Here is a 24596-nt window from a genome sequence, read left to right on the forward strand (position 1 = left end):
TTCTACACACATTCTGTATATTATCTCTGCCAGCTTTTAGGGCCCATCAGCCTCTATGATATTTTTGTTTTATAATTCTCAGGTGATTTTCCCCATTTGCCACTGCTCACTCTATACCTCTTTTGTGTGTCTTCTCTCATTTTTATATCATTATTTGCCTTTTATGTCTTTAAACCCTTTGATTTACTTAAAGCTTAACTCTCATATTTGCTCTATTTGTAGCAACAGCTAAGTATGTTGGAAACAGATCTTAGATACTACACCAGTACTTACAAAACATTTCCTGTATTGCATGTGTCTACTAATTCATTACCTGATTGGATTTCTTTTCGTCATTCCTACACCTAATAAACTTATTCTTTGATTCCTATTTCCATTCTCTTGTTTCTGCAGATGGAGAAATTAAAAGAAAAATAAAAGAGAGACTTTGTGTGTGCACTTACACTTTGTAATTGTTGGGCAGCTAATAAATAGATTCCCCCATTCTGTCTCAAACTTGTTAATATTAACAAAACGGTTTTGTTGACAACTTTTAATAAGTATAAGTTCCTGTTTCAACAAAGATTTTATGGACATTAGTTTTAAAGTTATGCATGGAATCAAAAATGAAAAAGATTTGGTTGCAAGAAAATAAAGCTTAATATACTAACATTTTTGGGACGAATATGACAGACATGTAGCTTAAGGCTTGTCAGCATAGCATCAGATATAAATAACATGAACAAAGAAAAGATTTAATTTTTACTACCTTGTACAGAAAATTTGAACTTATTACAAAAATATAAAATACTTTATTTCACAAATAATGACAGCTGTAATTATTGTGACTAAATGTATTCCTTACAAACCTTTTATTTCTGTAGATATTTCTTCCCTGAGACCAGGACCAGCTCGAGCAAATAACCTGTCGCTTGCTGGATTTCTTTCATTCATCGATTCATTTGTTGAATGGACAATAGCATCCACATTCAAAGATGTAATATCCCCATTCCTAAAAACAAAAGTAAGGTCATAAATTAAAATGTTATTACACATCATAATTACCTTGTTCAGAACTGGAGAAATTAGAATTCTGGTACAACTATTATGAGATAATATTATAATGGGGCAGTAGAAAGACCCTCATTGAAAAAAGGTGGGTGTTAAAATTAACCTCTTTTCTTCATTTAAAAAAAAAAAAAAAAAAAAAAAAAAAAAAAAAAAAAAAAAAAAAAAAAAAAAAAAAAAAAGAATTCCACAGACTTGCAGTGTGAGGTATTTTGTCAGGTGGAATGGATAGAGGGAGAAAGAGGTGGGAATTTGGAGAGGCAGGGGGTTGGGGAGGGGCAGCTGATGGTTCAGAGGGTGGCAGCAAGTGTACAGAGTAAGAGGTGGGATCACCTGTGAAAGTAACCATGTCATATTCCAGCTCTGCTACAATTTCTGCACAGTATTTTATATGCGCATGATCTGTGCATCCAAATGAATGGCAACCACCAAACTCTGGTCAAAAACAGAGTGACCATCCAATGGAGACATGCTGCTGAGCACAACATGTTCAACTGCAGAGGCTGTTTCACAACCATTGCCACCTGGATCCTTGCCTATAGCACAGGCCTTTTAGAAATATGCAGATGAGGGTTATGCTCACAATACACCCTTCATTCCGATAATCCTCTTGGCCTCAATCTCTGTTGACACTATGCCCCACATCCACATCCATCCTGCTCCAAGACCCTAACTTTACTGCAGCCACATCCTCTTCCCCACAGTCTTCTCTTCATTTATTCTGTTACCCGATCCCAATCCATACCCCATGCCACCATCAGTGTGCATTTCAAGAACTCACTGGTTCTGGTGTCCATGTGTTGCAGTCCTGTCCCATGTACTTGCTGTCTCTCCTTCCCACATTCCTACTCCTTACACCCACTGCCTCCCTCCAAACTATTGGTCATGCCTCAAGCCTATCTCCTACTCCCTGTCTCCTTTTTCTGGCTGGCCGGAGTGGCCGTGCGGTTAAAGGCGCTGCAGTCTGGAACCGCAAGACCGCTACGGTCGCAGGTTCGAATCCTGCCTCGGGCATGGATGTTTGTGATGTCCTTAGGTTAGTTAGGTTTAACTAGTTCTAAGTTCTAGGGGACTAATGACCTCAGCAGTTGAGTCCCATAGTGCTCAGAGCCATTTGAACCACTTTTCCTTTCTCTGCTTGCTCACTCCACCTGAGCTGAACAGGTGCATGTGTGGGGGCGTATGCGCACGCATGCTTATGTAAGGTATGTATGTGTACTGTTGCTAGAATAAGGATTCATCCAAAAGCTGACAAAATTTTCAGTGTTGTTTGTGTGTCTCTCAGCAACTCATCACCTCCAATATTCAGTTGGATTTATAGTTAGCTCACATCTCCAATGATCTTGCAACTTGTTGAACAGTTTCATCCCCATACAGAATGTAACACTCTTTTCTTCTATGATCTGTATGGTGAATAAATACTATTGTTAAGATTTCACTGTCAGAGTCAAATACCCCACTGACTATTGATTTTACAGCTAGATCACTTCAGGTTTTGGGTTTAACATAAATTGTCAATAGCTGTTGTGGTATGTCTGTGAATGCCTGTAGGCAATTTTGAATGTGCAGAATAATCCAAAGCTGGATGTCAACAATTCAAGATGTTTTAGGTCAGCACTACCTGAAAGTAAACTGACATTGAAGCCTCCACAAAAAGTGACTTAATCACAATATTTACAGAGAAATTATAGGCAGAATGGTGGGGTGAAAATTATAAATTTAATGGAAACTTTAACTCTTTCTTAAATGTATTCCTAAAGCAATTTGAGCCTTGTTTTCCCCTAAAACAAACAGGGTCAAAATTGAAGCAAGTATAAGAGGTGGATAACTCCTGCGACTGAAGTATTTGTGCTGAGAGAGAGGAGAGCTCTACATGATTTAAAGAACATGCATTTGTCAAGATTAGAAACTCTATTACTACCAGTATTGTCCAATCCTCCACACTTGTTATTAAAAAAGCAAAAGTCATGTACTATGTTCAAAACATAGAACACTCCAAGAGTAAGTCAAAAACTTTTTGGAAACTCATTAAACAGGAAATAAACAAAACTGGTAATACAAATGAAATTATGCCTCCCAGAAAATGGCTCTAGCATAAATAGTAATATTTTCAAATCTTTGGCAATCATATTTAACAGTTACTTCCTCACAGTGGCTGCAAACACTGAATACAATAATAAATAATAACACAGATATGTTAGATTTACTTGTAGAGGCACTGCATGCACCACCAGCAGACATTAGTTTGACAACAAAACCTGTAATGATATCACAGAATTCATTGGGTCACTAAAAGTAGCAATTATGTTGGCCATATAGGTTTTACTAGCAGAATATTGAAATCTTGTGCTGATTTGACAGGATTACCATTAAGCTGTTTTAGTAATCAGTCAATACTCAGGGCACAGTTCCTGACAGACATGCTGCAGTAACCCCATCTACAAAACTGGAGCACCTATATCACTCCTTCCAGTCTTTTCAAAAGTATTTGAGAAACTGGCCTCTGATAGTATACTGATTCATTTAAATGAGAAGAAATATTTAAACACCTCTAAGTTTGATTTTTGTAAAGGACTCTCCACACAGAAAGCAATACAAGACCACACAAATGATGTGTTACCAGAGCTAATCAAGAAACATTGTCCTGTTGGTATTTCTGTCACCTTTCCAGAGCCTTTGACTGTGTGGACAAAATACTACTTAGCAAACTAAAGTGTTATGGCATTAATGGTATCCCTCTTGCATGGATCCAATCCTACCTACACAGCAGAAAGCAGAGGTTCTCATTAACAGACCATGTCTTGAGTGTAATGTCACAATTTTTATCTGTGGTTGTTTCATCTCTGTAGATGGTCATCTCACTTAGCTTTCAATGAGTAATGGCTATGGCATGCTGGGGCATGATCTCATCCATGGTATGGGGAGGAGCTTTGTCTCATAGGTCGACTATAATCAGCAGCAGTTGAGTGGTGTAAATAGGACTGTTATGATGGTTGACATCTTGCAACATAATAGTCTTGAACATTCATCTTCTTTCCTTGCAGCAACATACAACACGTCCAGTGGAAGGAGGCCAGTTTGTTGCCCTCTGTTCCCCAAATGTCTGTTGTTCTGGTGGCATTATACTTGGTTGTATCTGCATTGGTCAGGTGCTGGGTGGTCGTTTGATGATGGTGGCATAGGTCTGAGTTGGTGAAGTCTAGTCTTCATGATGCACTTAACTGGTGGTGGAGACTGGTGCCAAGATTGATACACCTCTTCTTCACCATTCATGATTACATCCTGACATATGAAGTTAATGTTCATAACTCCTATTTCCTGTTCTGGCTACCATAAAATGCTGTCTCTCTTCTCTTACGACCCGGCATATGAAAGAGGCGATGTCATGGTGTTCTTCCACAACTGCCATAATGACTGCATTTGGGGGTTTTTCATATCTCTTTTTCTGCTTTTCCTCTATGTTTCATATCTCTTTTTCTGCTTTTCCTCTATGTTGGCACCACTTGAATTCTTCTATTGCCATGACATCATTTACAGAAGAACTTTTATATACCTTCTGTGACTCCTTTTATCAAACATAAACTTTTGTGGGCTCATTTCATATTCAGATTCACAACAGTGCAAAGGCCTCAAATATTCTGCATGTAAGACTGTGTTGTGTTGCTTTTCCTCTATGTTGGCACTGCTTGAATTCCTCTATTGTCATGAATCATCTACAGAAGAACTTTGTATTTATCTTCTGTGACTCCTTTCATCAAACTTGAGATTTTGTGAGCTTACATCATATTCAGATTCACAACACTGCAAAGGCCTCAAATATTCTGTATGTAAGACTGTGTCATTTCACCATGACATTTGCCCTGTTCTTCTGATAAGCCAACTTGCTGTTGATTGCCACCAAATGTTTTCTTCAATTCAGCCTGGAATTTGTCCTAGCCACTGATTTTCTTCTCACTCTTTTTGAATCATTCCTAGGCTGTGCCATCCAAGTAAAAGTGTACATTTTCCAAGTACATCACATCATTCTACTTGTTGTATTTGGTGACTTGGTCAAATTTTTTCAGCTGTTTTGTTGGGTTCTGAGTAGGGTCTCCATAAAATATTTATGGCTGCTTCAAGTGCTGCTGACTAACTGCTGGCTGGTAATCCATTGCAGTTCTGAATATATGGACCCTTGGGAATGATGTACAGTTTCTGTTTCATTACCTGTTCATGTGGGCAATAGCTTTTACCTAATTGGAGCCATAGTGATGTAGATGTCTTTATGTAGTCAGTGTCTCCAACAAACAATGTTACGTCATACACATAATACGATTAGCTACTTACTCAATATTCTTACTGCTTACTTCTGATAAACATATTGTTTGCTTTAGGTGCATTGCCCAGAAGGTAAGTCCATCATAAAATGTTTTCTGGAGACCCAGGTCAGGTCCCATCAAAATGGCTGAAATGATTTGACCAAGTCATCAAATACAACATGTGCGATGATGAGATGTGCTTGACAAAAGTACACTTTTACTTGGATGGTACAGCCTAGCAATGATTCAAAAGCAATGAAGAGAAAATCAATAGGTGGGACAAATTCCAGGCTTGCTTAATGTCATTCAGTGGTTTTTCACTACAGTTTCCTTCATTTATCTCCTCAGGGATTAGATGTTACAGGATTTGCGAATCTTAATGTAGCACCCTTATGTCTTCACTTTATGGATCTTCTATGTGTATTGCTGTTATTACTGTTTGAGTTGGGAGAGCATACCTGTAGGGCCTAGGCTGGAAAATTTGCTTTGTGAAGTTGTTTCTTCATCTCTTCTGTGGAAGGTGTATTGCATCTTAGCCTGTTTGGTCCAGTTCATGAAGTTAAGTCTTACACAACCTTTGGCCTACTTGTGCTTGTTCACAAACTGTGATTTCATTTGTCTTGTTGGCATTTTTTTTGCAATTCTTAGAGTTCTTCTGTCAGTCTCACATACCTGCTGTGTTTTTGTGCAGGGAGCCACCTAGACTGGGGCTGTGTATTCTAGCACTGGCCTCGTGAAGGCTGAGTGAGGCATGATAACCTTGCTGGGTCCCATTTAAAACCTTGGCCATAGGAAGAAAACAGCAAACTGATAGTTAGGCAATACTTCAAATTGCCTTCCTAAATGGCATTCCTCCAAAAAGATTTATCTGTCTTACAATCAGTTTCTGAGGAAGTCGCCACCAATGATTACAGTTTTGAAGATATTTGATTAAAATTAACCGGGACCAAAACTACACCTATACAGAGGGAAATATGAAGCATAATTTCCCTCTCCCTCTTGTCTTTGGGACACAACTTCCAAAAGATGAAAACCAAATTTCAGGAACTATCTTTGCACTGTTGTATTTACAAATTAAGACATGAAGTGGTTTTGCTAGATTGGTAGAACATTGGGTTTCTGGTCATCCGTTGTTTTATACAAATGGCCCACAGAAATCAGCTGTTCCAATTTCTGAATTAGTCAACACAGTGCCTGTTTCTCTTCAGTTAAATATTGAGGTAGACAGCTTCATGCTCAGTCTAATACAGGGTATTTCAAAAAGAACATATACAATTTGAATCATCATCATCATCATCATCATCATCATCATCATCATTATTTTCATGGGCCTTTGTCCAACTTCAACAAGGGGTTGGCCGTGTTACTATGGAGCTGGCAATGTTAGTGTCAGAGGGTGGCTGGATGACCTTCCTGTCGCCACATTGTCCCCCCCTCTGGGACGGAATTAGTGTACAGCAGTCATCTGTGTCTAATATAAGCCATGGAATGGTGCAGATGTCTGTGAGTCGTGTAACTGAGGCTGCACATGGGGACCAGCCCAGTATTAACCTAGTGGGATGTGGAAAACTGGCTAAAAACCACATCCAGGCCCTCATCGTTAATCTGCCGGGTGGATTTGATCCGTGGCCAGTGCGCCTACCTGAGTCCAGGTAGCAGCGCGTTAGTGCCCTCGGCTAACCTGGCAGGTATATATAATTTGAATGCATATACTTATTAAATTGTAAGACTTACAACTATAAAATTTGGGATACATATTTATGAATCTATTAAGTTTAGATTACAAATGTTCAATATGTTCTCCACCACATGAACAATATCACATCGATACTCAAATTCATGCTGTACTCAAGTAAGCGTGTCCATCGTCACTGATGTTATGGCAGCACAGATCCAGTTTTTCAACTCTTCTAGCTTCTGTGATGATTCGGTGCATAAATGCCGTCCGTAATGAAACCCCACAGAAAGGAGTCACAGGGCATCAAATCTGGTGACTTTGGAGACTAACTGAGAATCGCTAAGTCACCAGCTGTTTGATGACCAATCCAGCAACTCAACAGTTTCATTCAGATATTCATGCACTTGGAGACTCCAGTGAGGGGGTGCCCCATATTGTTGGCAAATGAAATTGTTCTAATTCAGCCTCAGAAACAAACAGTTTTGTAACATAGCAAGATACTGCTCACCATTAACTGTATTTCTAATGCAGAAGAATGCGGCTTACACCGATGAGTGGGATATCGCAAAAACATCTTGACATTGAGTGAAACTCATACACGTTCAATTTATGCATGTGGTTTCTGTATAATTCAAGCATTATGTTTGTTTATTTTTTTACTAAGGTGGAAAGTAACTTTTCACTGAACATGATGTGTTGTGTGAAAGTGTTATCACTCTCAGTAGCATTCTGAAGCTTGTCAGAAAATGTAAAACGTCTGCATTTATCATAATGACATAGAGACTGTAATAGCTGACACCTGCATGACTTCATAACCTGCCAATGTCTCAAAACACATCAAATTATTGTTGGAGACAGTTGTATCTTTTTTACTGGCATGACGAGTTGATTTTGTAGGACTACATTGGAAAGCAGTATGAATTCGTGTAACAATCATCAAAAACAGGAGGGCGGCCATGGCTCCTTCCTTCACATACATTTCCTGTTCCTACAAACTGTTGCTATCATTTGTAAATGTTCCATCCATTCGGAGGTTCAGTTTGGTACTTAAACCTTGAAAAGTCTTTGCACTGTAATCAAAGAACAACATTTCACAAACTCGAGAACACAAAGCCACTTTAAAACAAATGACAGTAATTAAGAAAACAGCAACAACCATATATAACAGCAATGCATGTAAAGTAGATAATATATTCATGTCTTCAGAAACCGAGCTGTGGCGTAGGCCTGGCTATCAATAACTTTGACAACATAATACTTCATGATAGTATATTCTTTTTGATACACACTCTATTTCTACTTCTCCTCTGCTGTACAAAAAGTGACTCTGTCCAGATCATCCAAAAATTTTTAATAACAAGACTACCTGGCAACCCAGACACTTTTGTAAAGCTGTCATGCATTATCACCATGGAGGTATCCTCCATGATTAGCATGGAAGCAAAAATCGATTGTGGAAGAGGAAATCCGGCAGTTAGAACTGCATTTCTATAAACACTATTAAATTTTCACACGACCAAGCAGAATAGCTATTGTGAAATCTGTTTACGAAATCCAGTTATGTGAGCTCATGAACTATAGTGATATAAAATCAGGATGAAAGTTTTTATTTTATTTTATTTATAATTCGATTCCCTAAAAAATAAAATGTGGTACAACCACATTTTGTACTGACAATGATGCACGACAGTGCATGAAACCTCTAACGCATTGCCACCAGGTTGGTTGGTTGGTTGATTTGTGGTAGTAGACCAAACAGTGATGACAACGGTCCCATTGGCACCAGGACAATGAACATCTGACATTGTTCACACGCGTGAGCAAAATTGTAGTCCAATTAAAATTACTTGACAGTCGACACTTCACGCGCTGCAGGTGGTTTTCTACAATCAGTGCGTTCATGATGCTTGAACTGTTCATTGTTGCCAAACTCTCACAACAATTAGTTCACTTCCAATTACTTGTCCGGCTTTCTTTCTCGATGTGTTTGAATCCTGAATCGTGGATTTTTATTTCGTACACACATTTCATTCACATCAATAACCAGACACTGCTGGATCATTCTGCACAAGACATGATTCAGCGTCATTGACACAGTTATTATAATCAAAGAGAATGGTTTACCATTGTGATTGGGACACTAGAGTCACAAATACAATAACCTACTCTAGTGTAGTGGTACAGCGTAGTGGTTAGCATATAAACTTGCCAAGTGTAATGTCAAAGATCCGAATCTCGACAAATGCACCAAAATAATTTATTTTTATAAATCTAATCAAAACATTCCAATTGTCATTTTTATTGACTTAAATGCAATCTTTTTTTTTATTTCTAGTGCCTTGCCATGTCATTTTCATCATCATATAGGCTTTTTTTATTTACTTTTATTTTTATTCCTGTCATTCTTTTTTTCGTCTGAAATCTGCTTATGTCGCCTATAATCAACCAAGAGCCAACCAGGACTGCTCATCAGTTGGTAGTGTGGCATTCCTTGTAGCCAGTGTGAGGAAAGTTTCAGGTAACCAATGACGGCGAGAAATTAGTTTGCTGCTACTGCTAAAATTGAAGTTCTGCTGCAGAAGATGGCTACGCAAACAAACGTACTATGAAATTTATCTGTCTTGAGTTTGCTCATAGAGGTTAGCCATAAATGCCTTGACAACGCGATTGTGATTTCATTAGTGCCGCAAGTTGTTGATCACCGATGAGTTTCAATTCAGGGCTACAAAACCCGTCGTCTGCGGCAATTCAGTCATCGGTCACTTAAAATCAGTTGTCGACAGAGCATCTCGTATTTCCGTCATACCTCGCGGCGGTCGCTTCCCACAATGCTCCACGTTACACATTAACAGCATTTGTGAAGGGAGCCGCCATGTTTGTGTGTCGACTATAACCGAGCGACGAGTGAGAGATGTCATTTATCAACTAATTTTAATCGGGCTGTAGTCATATATATTAAATTTTAAGCCATGCGTAATGGGTTACCTTCACATTCGATCGTAAAGGTAATGTACAAATAATAAATTAATAAATGAAGGAAAATGAAATGGTTAAATGGCTAACAGGCAGTTAGCAAATGTCGGTGCGCTGGCGCGGTCACTCACCAGAGCACCACCCTTTGGTTGACTTCGGGGCTGTAGGGGAAGGGGCTGGTGGAGTGCTTGCGCAGCTCGCCAGAGGCGCTGTAGTCGAGCAGGCGCTGCATGGGCTGCGTGCTGCTCCAGCGCGGCAGCGAGTCGCCTCGCAGCCACTCGCCCGCCTGCTCCAGGGGGTCCATCGTCAGCCTCATCAAACTCGTTGCTGCAACAAAACCAACTCACATCACAACTGAACTGCTCGTCCGATAACCCATGAAACTAGCGTAAAGCAAAGTTTACACGGAGACACTATGTTGCGAAACTTAAGCCGGGTTCGCACACGCAACTAATGTGACGCTACAGATGTGGCTTTCTGTAGTGTCACCGTGAGCTACCGTTCACGCAGGACGCCACAAATTCTACGTAGTTGCACAGCTTTCAATATGAAGTCAATCGCAATCATATAGGTGGGGGGGTATCAATGTTATAGAGCAGGTCATGGTATTAGAGCTGAGGCAAGAGTTATATACAAGGAAGACGAAACCCAAATATTGGATAAGAAAATAGACTTCACACAAGGATAAATCAAGTCCCACAAACACTTTTGGAAAAGAAAAACACTCGGAGAAGAAAATGCCGTCTGCTACGGCAAAATAACCAACAGCTGGAATGTAAATATCATCTGCAGACACACCACACTTCCAAAATGTTAGAATTTTATTGTATTCATTGACGTAAGCGTTTTGGATAACTAATTTCTAGTTTAACAGCTGTCACATCAAGCTCGGGGGCTATATCCCGCACATAACCCACAATTTATACTGTGATTGGTCTCATAAATCACGAAGTTTCTACGCCTCGCTGATTTGGTTATATATTAAGTTTCTTTCCTTCTTTCGCTTACGCCTTTGTCCCGCACTTTTCGCAGGGTCGGCGTGGTTGCAATCGGATATGCAAGGTTAGTTTGAAAGGGTGGCCGGATGTCCTTCCTTGCCGCCAGCCCGTCACCTTCCCCCCTCCCCCCCCCCCCCTCCGCTCTGGATCGAATCAGTGTACACCAGCTGTCTGTGTCTAGTGGAAATCGTGAAATAGTGTGAACGTGTTGCAAATGTCTGCGAGTCGTGTAACTGAGGCGGGCTGTGGAGACCAGCCTGGTATTCACCTAGTGGGATGTGGAAAACCACCTAAAACCATATCCAGGCTGGCCAGCACACTGGCCCTTGTCGTTAATTCGCCGGGCGGATTCGATCCGGAGCCTACGCGCCTACCCGAGTCCAAGGAAGCAGCGCATTAGCACTCTCAGCTAACCTGGCGGGTTGTTAAGTTTATTTGTTTATTCATCCAAAAATCTTCTAATACTGTGGAATACATCACTGGTTTGCAAATACTGCGCGCGCGCCCACACACACACACACACACACACACACACACACACACACACACACTGCTGCAGAAAATGAAACACAAGTGGTTGTTCTTGTTGTTCCAGAAGCTGCGAAAATCAATCTGCCAACCACTGTTTCACTTTTTTCAGTAATAAAATGTAAACACTCTGAAAGCGAATGGAGTACAGCAGCGATTATTCCACGATAATTGCAACTGAATTCTCGCGTTCCGAAATACAGCCACCAGGGAGTAGTGGTGGAAGCAAAGTGGCATAACAAAGGACAATCACGACAAAAGTCGCGTCTCGTTAGTTGCACCACATTTTAAGGACTCTCCAACTTTCACAGCAGGAAACTATCAACTGCATATGTTTTTAGGTCAGGTGGCGTTCCAGTACAGGCGAAGTGGAGTGTGGAACTGAGAAAATTGTTGTTCATTCAATGAACTGTGGATAAAGCCCGACCAACAGGCATTAAATGCATTGATCAAAAATGATAGTGCATTGAGAATGGCTAGTTTTGAAATCTAGATCTGCCAATAAAATTTAAAAAGGACGACTGATAGCTGAAATTTATTATTTACAAGTCAATATAAGAGTCGCTGAGTGCAACAGCCTTATGAATGGAAGCTAACCTGATCTCAGAATTTCTACACAGTGCGTATCACCATTAGTAGAGAAAACTGACACCAGTAAAAATTTCGAAGCAAAAGGGGACTGGACGAGATGATACGTCGCTTATGTGGAAAAATGTTATCCAACCGGCCCTGGTTACCAGAATCAGTACGCAGAAAAGCTTGTTTGGAAATCTAAAGGGAATTCTCAGTGAAAAAGAAAACAACTGCCGTCCAAATATGAATAAATTCAACGTACCAAATAAACAAGAAAACAACAGGGTTAGATTAGGGTTTAACGCGGTCATGACGGAGAGAGCTCAAGCTCAGATTGTAAGGTGGTGGGGGAGGAAATTGACCCTTTCTTTTACACCTTGCTACCAGTTAAGGAAACCAGAGAAACCCTAAAGGGGTGGCTTTATGGGGATGTGAGCCTTACACCTCCAGTGTAAGATATTAAATCTATATGAAAGTCAGCTATCGTATTTGGCATTTTATTAGTAATTCTCTGTCTTGATCGAACTCCATGATATAACTCACATCGTTACCGATTTCGGCTTTCTGAAATCATCAGATCATTAGGAGTTTTGTGACAAGTAACAACGTCGAACGCTTTATTCACTTTAAGTATATGAACAAGCTTTAGCGAACGCATGAGGGCGTCCGATAGTTACGCGATAAGAGTTATAGATGGTAGAAAAAAAATGGTTCAAATGGTTCTGAGCACTATGGGACTTAACATCTATGATCATCAGTCCCCTAGAACTTAGAACTACTTAAACCTAAATGTGAGTGTATGCTTTCCCGGCGTATACAGCTGGCGAAGAGTTCTCGGGCTTCCAGCCGGGTGGCGGTGTCTTCAAACAGCGACGTTTCGACGAGTGACATACTCATCACCTAAAGACAACACACACATCCATGCCCGAGGCAGGATTCGAACCTGCGACCGTAACGGTCACGCGGTTCCAGACTGAAGCGCCTAGAACCGCATGGCCACACGGCCGCCTATAGATGGTAGAGGACGCTAGTGTGAAGATAAAGTAAGTGTCCATCATCACAGATTGAACAGTTTAAAATGGGACACTCGGAACCATTAATTAAAATGTTTCCACGAGGCTGAAATGAGTGTTTAATGCCGGCCGGTGTGGATGTGCGGTTCTAGGCGCTTCAGTCTGGAACCGCGTGACCGCTACGGTCGCAGGTTCGAATCCTGTCTCGGGCATGGATGTGTGTGATGTCCTTAGGTTAGTTAGGTTTAAGTAGTTCTAAGTTCTAGGGGACTGATGAAAAAAAATGGTTCAAATGGCTCTGAGTACTACGGGACTTAAATTCTGAGGTCATTAGTCCCCTAGAACTTAGAACTACTTAAACCTAACTAACCTAAGGACATCACACACAACCATGCCCGAGGCAGGATTCGAACCTGCGACCGTAGCGGTCCCGCAGTTCCAGACTGTAGTGCCTAGAACCGCGCGGCCACTCTGGCCGGCCGGGGGACTGATGACCACAGATGTTAAGTCCCATAGTGCTCAGAGTCATTTGAACCATTTTTTTGTGTGCTTAACAGTAAACATGGACACAATATAGTATGCACCAAAACTATCCTAAAATTAATATAAAATGTTTAAAAATGGTATACAGTGTAATTATAGAAAACCTTTCAGCATCACAAAGTAAATAAAACAATCTCTTGCGTAAAAAGTGATTAAAGTCTCGATGGTCGATCAAGTCAATAAAGAGATAGAGACCATCTTAAATTAGGTCTTTCTACGATAAACTGAGCAGCACGTTTATTTTCACTTGCTTTAGGACGCGATAACGCGGCTCAGAGTAATGGTGTTTCCACATGGTTTGGCGGTAAGGAGTCTGTGTTGTTATGCAGCACGTCACAGAAAGTTGCACTCTGTACATTCTGAAACTGTAATGCAAGTAGAAGAAATAGTCTAACTTTATTCTACATTATCATAACATGGGATTTCTCTTTTTTAAAATTTATTTGTTTGATCTTGGTGTGACGTAGTTTTGTGAAATGATCTTTCACGAAACCCTAAGCAATTCTGGTCGTATGTAAAGGCTGTTACTGGCACCACAGTGTCTAGTCACTCGCGAATGACACTGAAGTGTTGCCAGAAGAGCCAACACTGTGTTGCTAGAGGAGGCCGAAATGCACGCGTTTAATTACACGCTGACTGGCGCGAGGTCTAGAACAGTTAAGGGAATTAATAGTAGCAAATAAAGTACGTAGTTGATATAATACTTAACTTTAATCCACAATTGGTGTACATCGCTCTTGACGGAACATGTTATAATCTCAATATCAAATGCTATGGCGTCTTGCTAGGTCGTAGCAAATGACGTAGCTGAAGGCTATGCTAACTATCGTCTCGGCAAATGAGAGCGTAGTTGTCAGTGATCCATCTCTGGCTAAGTCGGCTGTACAACTGGGGCGAGTGCCAGGACGTCTCTAGACCTGCCGTGTGGTGGCGATCGGTCTGCAATCACTGACAGTGGCGACACTCGGGTCCGACGTATACTAACGGACCGCGGCCGATTTAAAGGCTACCACCTAGCAAGTGTGGTGTCTGGCGGTGACACCACAGACACAGCAACTAAAATTGAGGGTAGCAAAGCAAAGGATGAAATGCTTAACTCCGTTTTGAGAGAAGTAAAACCCAGGAGAATTGCTGCAGTTTAATCCTCGTATCACCGAAATGATGAGCGAAATAAGTATTTGTGTCAGTGGTATTGAAAAACAGCTGGTTAAAACTGAGTATAGCTAAATGGCCCGATCGAATCCTTGTCAGATGCTATACAGAATTTGGGGGTAAGTTAGGACCTCTGTTATATAGTCCATCTAGATACCTCTTTACAGACGAATGGAAAAACTGATAGAAGCCGACCTCGGGAAAGATCAGTTTGGATTCCGTAGAAATGTTGGAACCCGTGAGGCAATATTGACCCTACGACTTATCTTAGAAGAAAGATTAAGGAAAGGCAAACCTACGTTTCTAGCATTTGTAGACTTAGAGAAAGCTTTTGACAATGTTGACTGGAAAGCTCTCTTTCAAATTATGAAGGTGGCAGGGTAAAACACAGGGAGCGAAAGGTTATTTACAATTTGTACAGAAACCAGATGGCAGTTATAAGAGTCGAGGGGTATGAAAGGGAAGCAGTGGTTGGGAAGGGAGTGAGACAGGGTTGTAGCCTCTCCCCGATGTTATTCAATCTGTATATTGAGCAAGCAGTAAAGGAAACAAAAGAAAAATTCGGAGTAGGTATTAAAATCCATGGAGAAGAAATAAAAACTTTGAGGTTCGCCGATGACATTGTAATTCTTTCAGAGACAGCAAAGGTCTTGGAAGAGCAGTTGAACGGAATGGACAGTGTCTTGAAAAGAGGGTATAAGATGAACATCAACAAAATCAAAACGAGGATAATGGAATGTAGTCGAATTAAGTCGGGTGATGCTGAGGGAATTAATTAGGAAATGAGGCACTTAAAGTAGTAAAGGAGTTTTGCTATTTGGGGAGAAAAATACTTGATGATGGTCGAAGTAGAGAGGATATAAAATGTAGACTGGCAATGGCAAGGAAAGCGTTTCTGAAGAAGAAAAATTTGATAACATCGAGTATAGATTTAAATGTTAGGAAGTCGTCTCTCAAAGTATTCGTATAGAGTGTAACCATGTATGGAAGTGAAACGTGGACGATAAATAGTTTAGACAAGAAGAGAATAGAAGCTTTCGAAATGTGGTGCTACAGAAGAATGCTGAAGATTAGATGGGTAGATCACATAACTAATGAGGAGGTATTGAATAGAATTGGAGAGAAGAGGAGCTTGTGGCACAACTTGACTAAAAGAAGGGTTCGGTTGGTAGGACATGTTCTGAGACATCAAGGGATCACCAATTTAGTATAGGAGGGCACTGTGGAAGGTAAAAATTGTAGACGGAGACCAAGAGATGAATACACTAAACAGATTCAGAAGCATGTAGTTTGCAGTAGGTACTGTAAGATGAAGCAGCTTGCACAGGATAGAGTAGCATGGAGAGCTGCATCAAACCAGTCTCTGGACTGAAGACCACAACAACAACAACAACAACAACAACAGATACCTCGAACAAAAAACCATGACCAGAAGTTGGAAGAAAACACGGGTCACACCCGTTTATAAAAGGGGTAGCAGAAGTGATCCATAAAGCTACCACCTAATATTCCTGACATCGATTGTTGTACAGTCTTAGAGCATATTCTGAGCTCAAACATAACGCGGTATCTCGATCAGAAGGACCATATCCATGCCAACCAGCATGGTTTCCAAAAATACCTATCATGCGAAACCAAACTCGCACTTTTCTCACATAAAATGCTGAAACCTCTTCATCAGGGCAGTACTTCCTGATTTACGAAAAGCATTTGACTCAGTACCACATCTACGCTTACTGTCCAAAGTACGATCACAAGGGTATCAAGCGAAAAATGTGACTGGACTGAGGATTTTCTGGTAGAGAGGACGCACCATGTTATCGAAGATGGAGAGTCTCAGGGAAGTCTGTTGGGTCCCTTGCTGTTCATGTTGTACATAATGACCTTGCGGACAATGTTAATAGTAGATGATACAGTTATCTACAAAGAAAGCAATCTGAACGAAGCTGCACAAATATTCAGTCGGACGTAATAAGACTTCAAAGTGGTGCAAAGGCTGGAAAATTGCTTTAAATATTCAGAAATGTAAAACTGTACACTTCACAAAACGAACAAACGTAGTATCCTATGACTCTAATATCAATGATTGACACCTGGAATCGGCCAGCTCATACAAATAATTGAATTTAACGCTTCGTAGGGATATGGAATGGAATGACCACATAGGCTCGGTCGTGGATAAAGCAGGTGGAAGCCTTCAGTTTATTGGTAGAATACTGAGGAATGCAACCAGTCTACAAAGGAGATTTCTTACAGATCACTCGTGCAACCCATTCTAGAACACTATTCAAGTATGTGGTACCTATACCAAATAGGACTAACGGGGGATACTGAACGTATACAGAGACGGGCAGCAAGAATGGTCAAGGGTTTTATTTGACCTGCGGGAGAGTGTCACACAGATGCTGAAGAATCTGACCTGGAAGACCCTTGGAGACAGACAAACTATCCCGAGGAAGCCTACTGCCACAAAGTTTCAAGAACCGGCTTTAAATGATGATTCTAGGGATATATTACAACGCTCTGCGTATCGCTGACATAGGGATCGTGAGAAGACCAAATTAATTACAGAGGCTTTTAAGCAATCATCTTCTCTGCGCTCCAGACGTGAATGGAACGGGAATAAACCCTAATAACTGGAACAGTGAGATGTTCACTCTGCCATGCCGTTCACAGTGATTTGCAGAGTATGGATGTAGATGCAGATGTAGTCATAAAAAATGACATTTAGCCACTGTTGGCCTGTACAAAGTTTACGAAGACTTCTTAAATTAAGCAGAACATTCACTCTGCTTGTATTCGTAACCAAGGTAAGAGAGTAAGTAACGTCAAAATACCAGACCAGCTCTCATTCTTCGAAACTACCACTATTGACACTGGGTTCTCCTGTCTTCACAAGAGTTTGTAAGAAATTATTTGCAACTTTTAAACAATTTTTTTTGTACAGCAAGCTAGAGCTTAAAATCTTCATGAGAACCTAGGTATCTTACCACAGAATGTCAGCAAATAAAAGCCGGGTTTGATTGAAATTAGAGATTTCGAGAGGTTTATCCTCTTGTGGCCTTATAGGTCTACATAGAACTGTGAGATAGGTTTTGCAGTTTGTTCGCGTACGAACAGAAAATAATTGATGATACGATAATATGAGCGATGTTGGCGATACAGGTTCGTATAAACTCGCGTCGCCGGCCGGAATGGCCGAGCGGTTGTAGGCACTACAGTCTGGAACCGCGCGACCGCTACGGCCGCAGGTTCGAATCCTGCCTCGGGCATGGATGTGTGTGATGTCCTTAGGTTAGTTAGGTTTAAGTAGTTCTAAGTTCTAGGGGACTGATGACCTCAGAAGTTAAGTCCGATAGTGCTCAGAGCCATTTGAACCAAACTCGCGTCCAGTTTTGCAGAGGTAGGCAGTTTCGAAAGGTCTGAGAGGTGTGCATCAAAGGAAAGTTACCGTGATGATGTTGAAAACGAGCAGCATTTACATCTTTTAGATCCAAAATAATCGAATATCAGTAAATGTAAGATTTAAAAAAATTTACCGACATTTTATGTGCACTTTCCACATCACTTCTCAATAGTAAATGTCTTATACAATCGTACTGTCATACATTTCACAATGGCTTTGCTGGGTAGTTGGCGGCCAATGAACGTGACCACCACATTCGATCGATGCTTCGATCTGTAAAGATTACGACTACATAGCATATCGCATCATTGTTGTTATGTAAGCCTATGGGAGTTTCGCCATATTAGACGCATTTAGAGATCTAGCATAAATGCTGAGCTGGACCGCTTTATACAAGGAGCTGACATTGCAAGATCAGCAAAATGTATGGGAGTCTTCCCTCCCACACACTCTAAGTTTATACGCCTCCATTTCTGCGAGACGTGAACGATCTTCTATGGCAGCTTAAAACACAAATACCTGCTCTTTGGTATGTTCTAAAACTCGAACAAGATCATAACAAGACTCTCACTTAGCTATTGTCATGCTACCCACTAGAATTCCCCATAATACCACAGTAATTTACCGTGCTCATTAACATTGCCTCTTAAATCACGTGACGTTTCAGACTCATACTTAATCGAGTCTCGGCGGCAATGTAAAATATATCCATAAGACACTGCTCTTCTCGATTTATCGGAAGCACTATTGCACGGAGTAAAAATGAAATTTCTATTCCTCTGTTGAAATAAACTGACTCTTCAATATGAAGATCTCAAATTGCTTCTGTGAGCTTCCCTACGATGTATTACATTTGCTGTTGTGAACTATTTTTAGTGTAACGCAAAGGTAAAACCGCAAAAATTCTTATGATGTCAGTTTAGCTAAAGGTGCGAACAGTGGATTTAAAGCTGAACAGAAGAGATCACCTCGTCTGAAATTCAAAAAGAATTAAAATAAAATTCAGGAGATATGTGCATACTGCATATTTTTTCGGAGAACGCATTTACTGATTACAGTGGAACGAACACCCTATCCGTAACATCCGGGTATCTCACGGTTGCACAATTGTTTGCCAATAATTTTTTCAGAATTTCTTTTGAAATGAAAAAAAGATGCTTCTATTCGAACAAAGTGAAAACAATATCAAGAAAAAGCGTGTAATTTGGACAGAAGGCAGCGTTTGTAAGAGTTTCCGAAAGGGTAAGAAAACCTAGTGTTGATAAATTTCTATATACGTAAGCAATTATAGCTGCTAGAAACTGGAAATCTACACAATTAGGAGGAATGGTGTTACGAACCATGCTAATCTCTACGTACATCTACATTACAAGGAAAAAAAAGAAACGAAAAGAAACATTGACAATGACCGACCTTGTGCCTTAAGCAAGTCCACAGACAACACAGCTGCGCACACAGAACAAAACAATGGGCGTGACGTCATTTGCGACGGCGGGATCCGATGTGAACAGGGCGTGGGAGTATTTGAGCAATATGGAATGCGTATCATAGCCTTAAAAGACCTGAATACTGACGGGCACGAAAAACTATAGACCTATCAGATTCTTACCCGTAATGCACAAAATAATCACAAATATTATTAGCAACCACATAGAAATAGCACTGAGTTTTAATAAAGCAACAGAACAAGTATGCTTTAGGAGTGGAGCATGAATCAATAAGCAGGAATTATGACTTCTTCTGGGATTCATAGATCTGCTGAAAGTACTTAATTTCAGCAATATGTTGAAGGATATATACGTTACTGCTAGAGCTGTCATGGTAGAAAATTTAGAAAATGAAACAGTAGTGAGTTAGCGAACTATCACGAAAACTGTTCTGGGCGGTCCTAGATTTTTCAGATCCTTTAACGGGGAAAACGAAGAACAAATGTATGTTAACGGAATGTGAATCGCCTTCGTTTTGTGGACGATATTGTACTAATTGTCTCCCGGTTGGTAAGTAAATCAGTCATTTTCAAACGGTATTTTGTTTTGTAGAGGTGTATCCAAAAGCTCCTACATGTGTAGCTGCTTACGAAGAGAGTCTACCTGAGCTACCATTAGCCCCTCATTCCCTCCTTACTACACTCCTGGAAATGGAAAAAAGAACACATTGACACCGGTGTGTCAGACCCACCATACTTGCTCCGGACACTGCGAGAGGGCTGTACAAGCAATGATCACACGCACGGCACAGCGGACACACCAGGAACCGCGGTGTTGGCCGTCGAATGGCGCTAGCTGCGCAGCATTTGTGCACCGCCGCCGTCAGTGTCAGCCAGTTTGCCGTGGCATACGGAGCTCCATCGCAGTCTTTAACACTGGTAGCATGCCGCGACAGCGTGGACGTGAACCGTATGTGCAGTTGACGGACTTTGAGCGAGGGCGTATAGTGGGCATGCGGGAGGCCGGGTGGACGTACCGCCGAATTGCTCAACACGTGGGGCGTGAGGTCTCCACAGTACATCGATGTTGTCGCCAGTGGTCGGCGGAAGGTGCACGTGCCCGTCAACCTGGGACCGGACCGCAGCGACGCACGGATGCACGCCAAGACCGTAGGATCCTACGCAGTGCCGTAGGGGACCGCACCGCCACTTCCCAGCAAATTAGGGACACTGTTGCTCCTGGGGTATCGGCGAGGACCATTCGCAACCGTCTCCATGAAGCTGGGCTACGGTCCCGCACACCGTTAGGCCGTCTTCCGCTCACGCCCCAACATCGTGCAGCCCGCCTCCAGTGGTGTCGCGACAGGCGTGAATGGAGGGACGAATGGAGACGTGTCGTCATCAGCGATGAGAGTCGCTTCTGCCTTGGTGCCAATGATGGTCGTATGCGTGTTTGGCGCCATGCAGGTGAGCGCCACAATCAGGACTGCATACGACCGAGGCACACAGGGCCAACACCCGGCATCATGGTGTGGGGAGCGATCTCCTACACTGGCCGTACACCACTGGTGATCGTCGAGGGGACACTGAATAGTGCACGGTACATCCAAACCGTCATCGAACCCATCGTTCTACCATTCCTAGACCGGCAAGGGAACTTGCTGTTCCAAGAGGACAATGCACGTCCGCATGTATCCCGTGCCACCCAACGTGCTCTAGAAGGTGTAAGTCAACTACCCTGGCCAGCAAGATCTCCGGATCTGTCCCCCATTGAGCATGTTTGGGACTGGATGAAGCGTCGTCTCACGCGGTCTGCACGTCCAGCACGAACGCTGGTCCAACTGAGGCGCCAGGTGGAAATGGCATGGCAAGCCGTTCCACAGGACTACATCCAGCATCTCTACGATCGTCTCCATGGGAGAATAGCAGCCTGCATTGCTGCGAAAGGTGGATATACACTGTACTAGTGCCGACATTGTGCATGCTCTGTTGCCTGTGTCTATGTGCCTGTGTTTCTGTCAGTGTGATCATGTGATGTATCTGACCCCAGGAATGTGTCAATAAAGTTTCCCCTTCCTGGGACAATGAATTCACGGTGTTCTTATTTCAATTTCCAGGAGTGAGGTGGGGTTGGTCGGTTGGAAGATGCAATGTTTTTACTTTGATAAGTTTGATGCAATTAAACTGGTGGGAAATAAAATTGACATATATTTAATTGCAATAAAATTAATACTTCAAATTTAATTCTGAAGTGAATACTTCTATCATTTCCGCCAAGTGATCCCCAACGATCGGAGACGCACAAGCAGCATTTGAATGCAAAAATGTGGCGCAGGATTTAATTAAATTAAGGCAAACTTCTCTCAAACGCCCTCTACAATACCAAAATTATAAGTCGCGTTTCTGCCAGGGGTAGGCTCACCATCAGTTACGCACTACTCACCCTTCCCGGGCGCTCTACGTGTATGCAACAGGAAAAAGCCCCAACAGGTTGTACTATGAGAAGTAGATTTTGCTACACACTTCAAAGTGATTTTCAGAATGTGGCTGTAAATGTAGATGTTAAATCAGCCCAATTTGTTTTCTTCTTCCAGTTAGATTTCTTTCTGCTTGCTTAGTGTTCTGAGCGTAATTCACTACACACTTACAAAATGGTTCAAATGGCTCTGAGCACTATGGGACTCAACTGCTGAGGTCATTAGTCCCCTAGAACTTAGAACTAGTTAAACCTAACTAACCTAAGGACATCACAAACATCGATGCCCGAGGCAGGATTCGAACCTGCGACCGTAGCGGTCTTGCGGTTCCAGACTGCAGCGCCTTTAATCGCACGGCCACTTCGGCCGGCACACACTTACAGGTTGCTAATTCGCGTAATGTTTTACGTCAGAGATCGGGCTATTAATGGAATCAACCACAATAATATCAAATTCGATTTTTATAAATTTTGAAGTGGATTAATTGTCTTTCAGTCTTAATTTACAAATCTTGTAAATTGTAAGTCAGTAGTAGCGTGAAATTACGTCCATTTTGCTTTCTTTACGCCGTTGAGATTTACGGAATTTAGTTATATGCTTCTTCTTCCGCCATAAGTACTTCTCATTTTTAACTGTGAATACAGTACTGATTTTTATCGGACTTCCTCTTCAGATGCAGGCAGCTACAGTGACATGGCGTTAGCATAATGCGCGGAAGAAAAGAAAACTTTCGTGGTTTTGCACTAAAAAGAACTCTCACACTTCATACTTCCATAAAAATTATTATTCAGACAACACAATGTATACTACACACTTCTCACAAAAAATACATCTTCTCCGTACGAGATCTAAAGACAGAATCTATGTAATAATTGAAAAAAAAGAAGTTTTTATCATTTGTCATTCGCCTTCCGGCGTAGCAAAATACATCTTTTCCGACGCTTACAGAGGTCGCGCTAGTGTTTATTATCATTGCTTTTTAGCTTTTGTCGTAGCTTGTCGAGGCTTTTCCTTATGTACCTATTTAGGGCATATGATTCACTCAGGCAAGTTGGCCCAAAAGAGAAGCTTCATGCACGGAGAAATAGATAACCGACACGTAAGTCTCCAACACAGATGAGGGTACAGGTTGGAGTCTTGCTGAAGAAACTATGCCCGCAGTTACCTGAAATCATTTAAGAAAACTATGGAAAAGATAAATCAGGATCAACCATGACAGTCTTATAGCAATCAGTCGAGCAGTTACACATTTCTCTACACTTCGTTAATCATCGATGCTGGAAGATTTTTACTTATTTACTCTTATTTATCTTATTTCATTTATTCACTTTTACATTAACGATACCACCTTTCAGCAAGCTGTACATTAGGTCATTTAATACAAGGAGCATTCAATAAGTAATCCAACACTGTTTCTCTCGGCCAGTTCCGGTTTAAAAATGTGGAATCTGTTGTGCGATATCGTGGAATACTTCCGCTCGAGCCGCTATTGTTTCATGAAGTTCAGATGGGTGATAGCACTACACGTAGCCTCCAAAACGGCCTCTGTAATGGAGGTGCATTCCAAGCAGAGAGCTGTCACTGAGTTTCCTTTGGCGGAAAAGCAGAGCATGGTAGATATTCGCAGGCTCTTGGAGCACACCTACGGAACAAAAGCACGCTGAGTCGTTGGGCGACGCGTCCGTGGTCATCGCAATAAGGTCGCGCTACCCCCCCCCCCCCCCCCGCCCCCCCAAAAAAAAATGTCAAAGCCGCACTCTTAGCCCTTAGACGGTAAAGTCATGGCGACAGTCTTCTGAGATTCCGAAGAGACTGTTCTGTTTGATATCCTCCCTCATGGTGCAACGATCAACTCTGAAGTGTAGTGTGCTGCCTTCTGGAAATTGGAGAAACAATTTCAGCGAATTCGTCGCCATAAAAATGCGAACGAAGTACTTCTCCATGACAACGCAAGGCCTTACATAAGTCTGCGCACCGAGAGGACCTCACAAAACTTCATTGGATTGTTCTTCCTCGTCTACTCTATAGCCCGGAAATCGCACCTTCCGATTTCCGTGTGTTTGGCCCAATGAAGGATGCACTTCACGGGAAGCAGTACATAGAAGATGGGGAGGTTAATGACGCAACAAGACGTTGGTTCCGAAGTAGAAGAGTAGAATGGTACCATGTGGATGAAGAGCCCCTCTCTGTAAGGTGGCGTAAGTCCGTCGCATTGAACGGAGATTACGTCGAAAAAATAGGGCTTTGTAGGCAAATGAGTGGGGAATAATACAGGGTGGTCCACTGATAGAGACCGGCCCAAATATCTCACGAAATAAGCAAAAACGAAAAAACTACAAAGAACGAAACTCGTCTAGCTTGAAGGGGGAAATCAGATGCCAAGATGACTGGCCCGCTAGATGGCGCTGCCATAGGTCAAACGGATATCAACTGCGTTTCTTAAAACAGGAACCTCCATTTTTATTACATATTCGTGTAGTACGT

General features: G+C 41.7%; 1 protein-coding gene across 3 annotated transcripts in view; it reads right to left on the bottom strand.

The window, feature by feature from the left end:
* Positions 1 to 24596, bottom strand: part of LOC124796389 (protein GDAP2 homolog) — a 969166-nt gene that overhangs the window by 225407 nt on the left and 719163 nt on the right. For all 3 annotated transcript variants that reach the window (XM_047260559.1, XM_047260558.1, XM_047260560.1), the window contains 2 exons: positions 10128 to 10323; positions 849 to 991 (listed from right to left, as the gene is read on the bottom strand). In XM_047260559.1, coding sequence (XP_047116515.1) covers positions 849 to 991; positions 10128 to 10312 — 328 coding nt within the window. In that variant the 5' untranslated portion in view covers positions 10313 to 10323. The remainder of the gene's footprint in view (positions 1 to 848; positions 992 to 10127; positions 10324 to 24596) is intronic.

The sequence above is a fragment of the Schistocerca piceifrons genome, chromosome 4 (genome assembly GCF_021461385.2).
Source record: "Schistocerca piceifrons isolate TAMUIC-IGC-003096 chromosome 4, iqSchPice1.1, whole genome shotgun sequence".
Classification (NCBI taxonomy): domain Eukaryota; kingdom Metazoa; phylum Arthropoda; class Insecta; order Orthoptera; family Acrididae; genus Schistocerca; species Schistocerca piceifrons.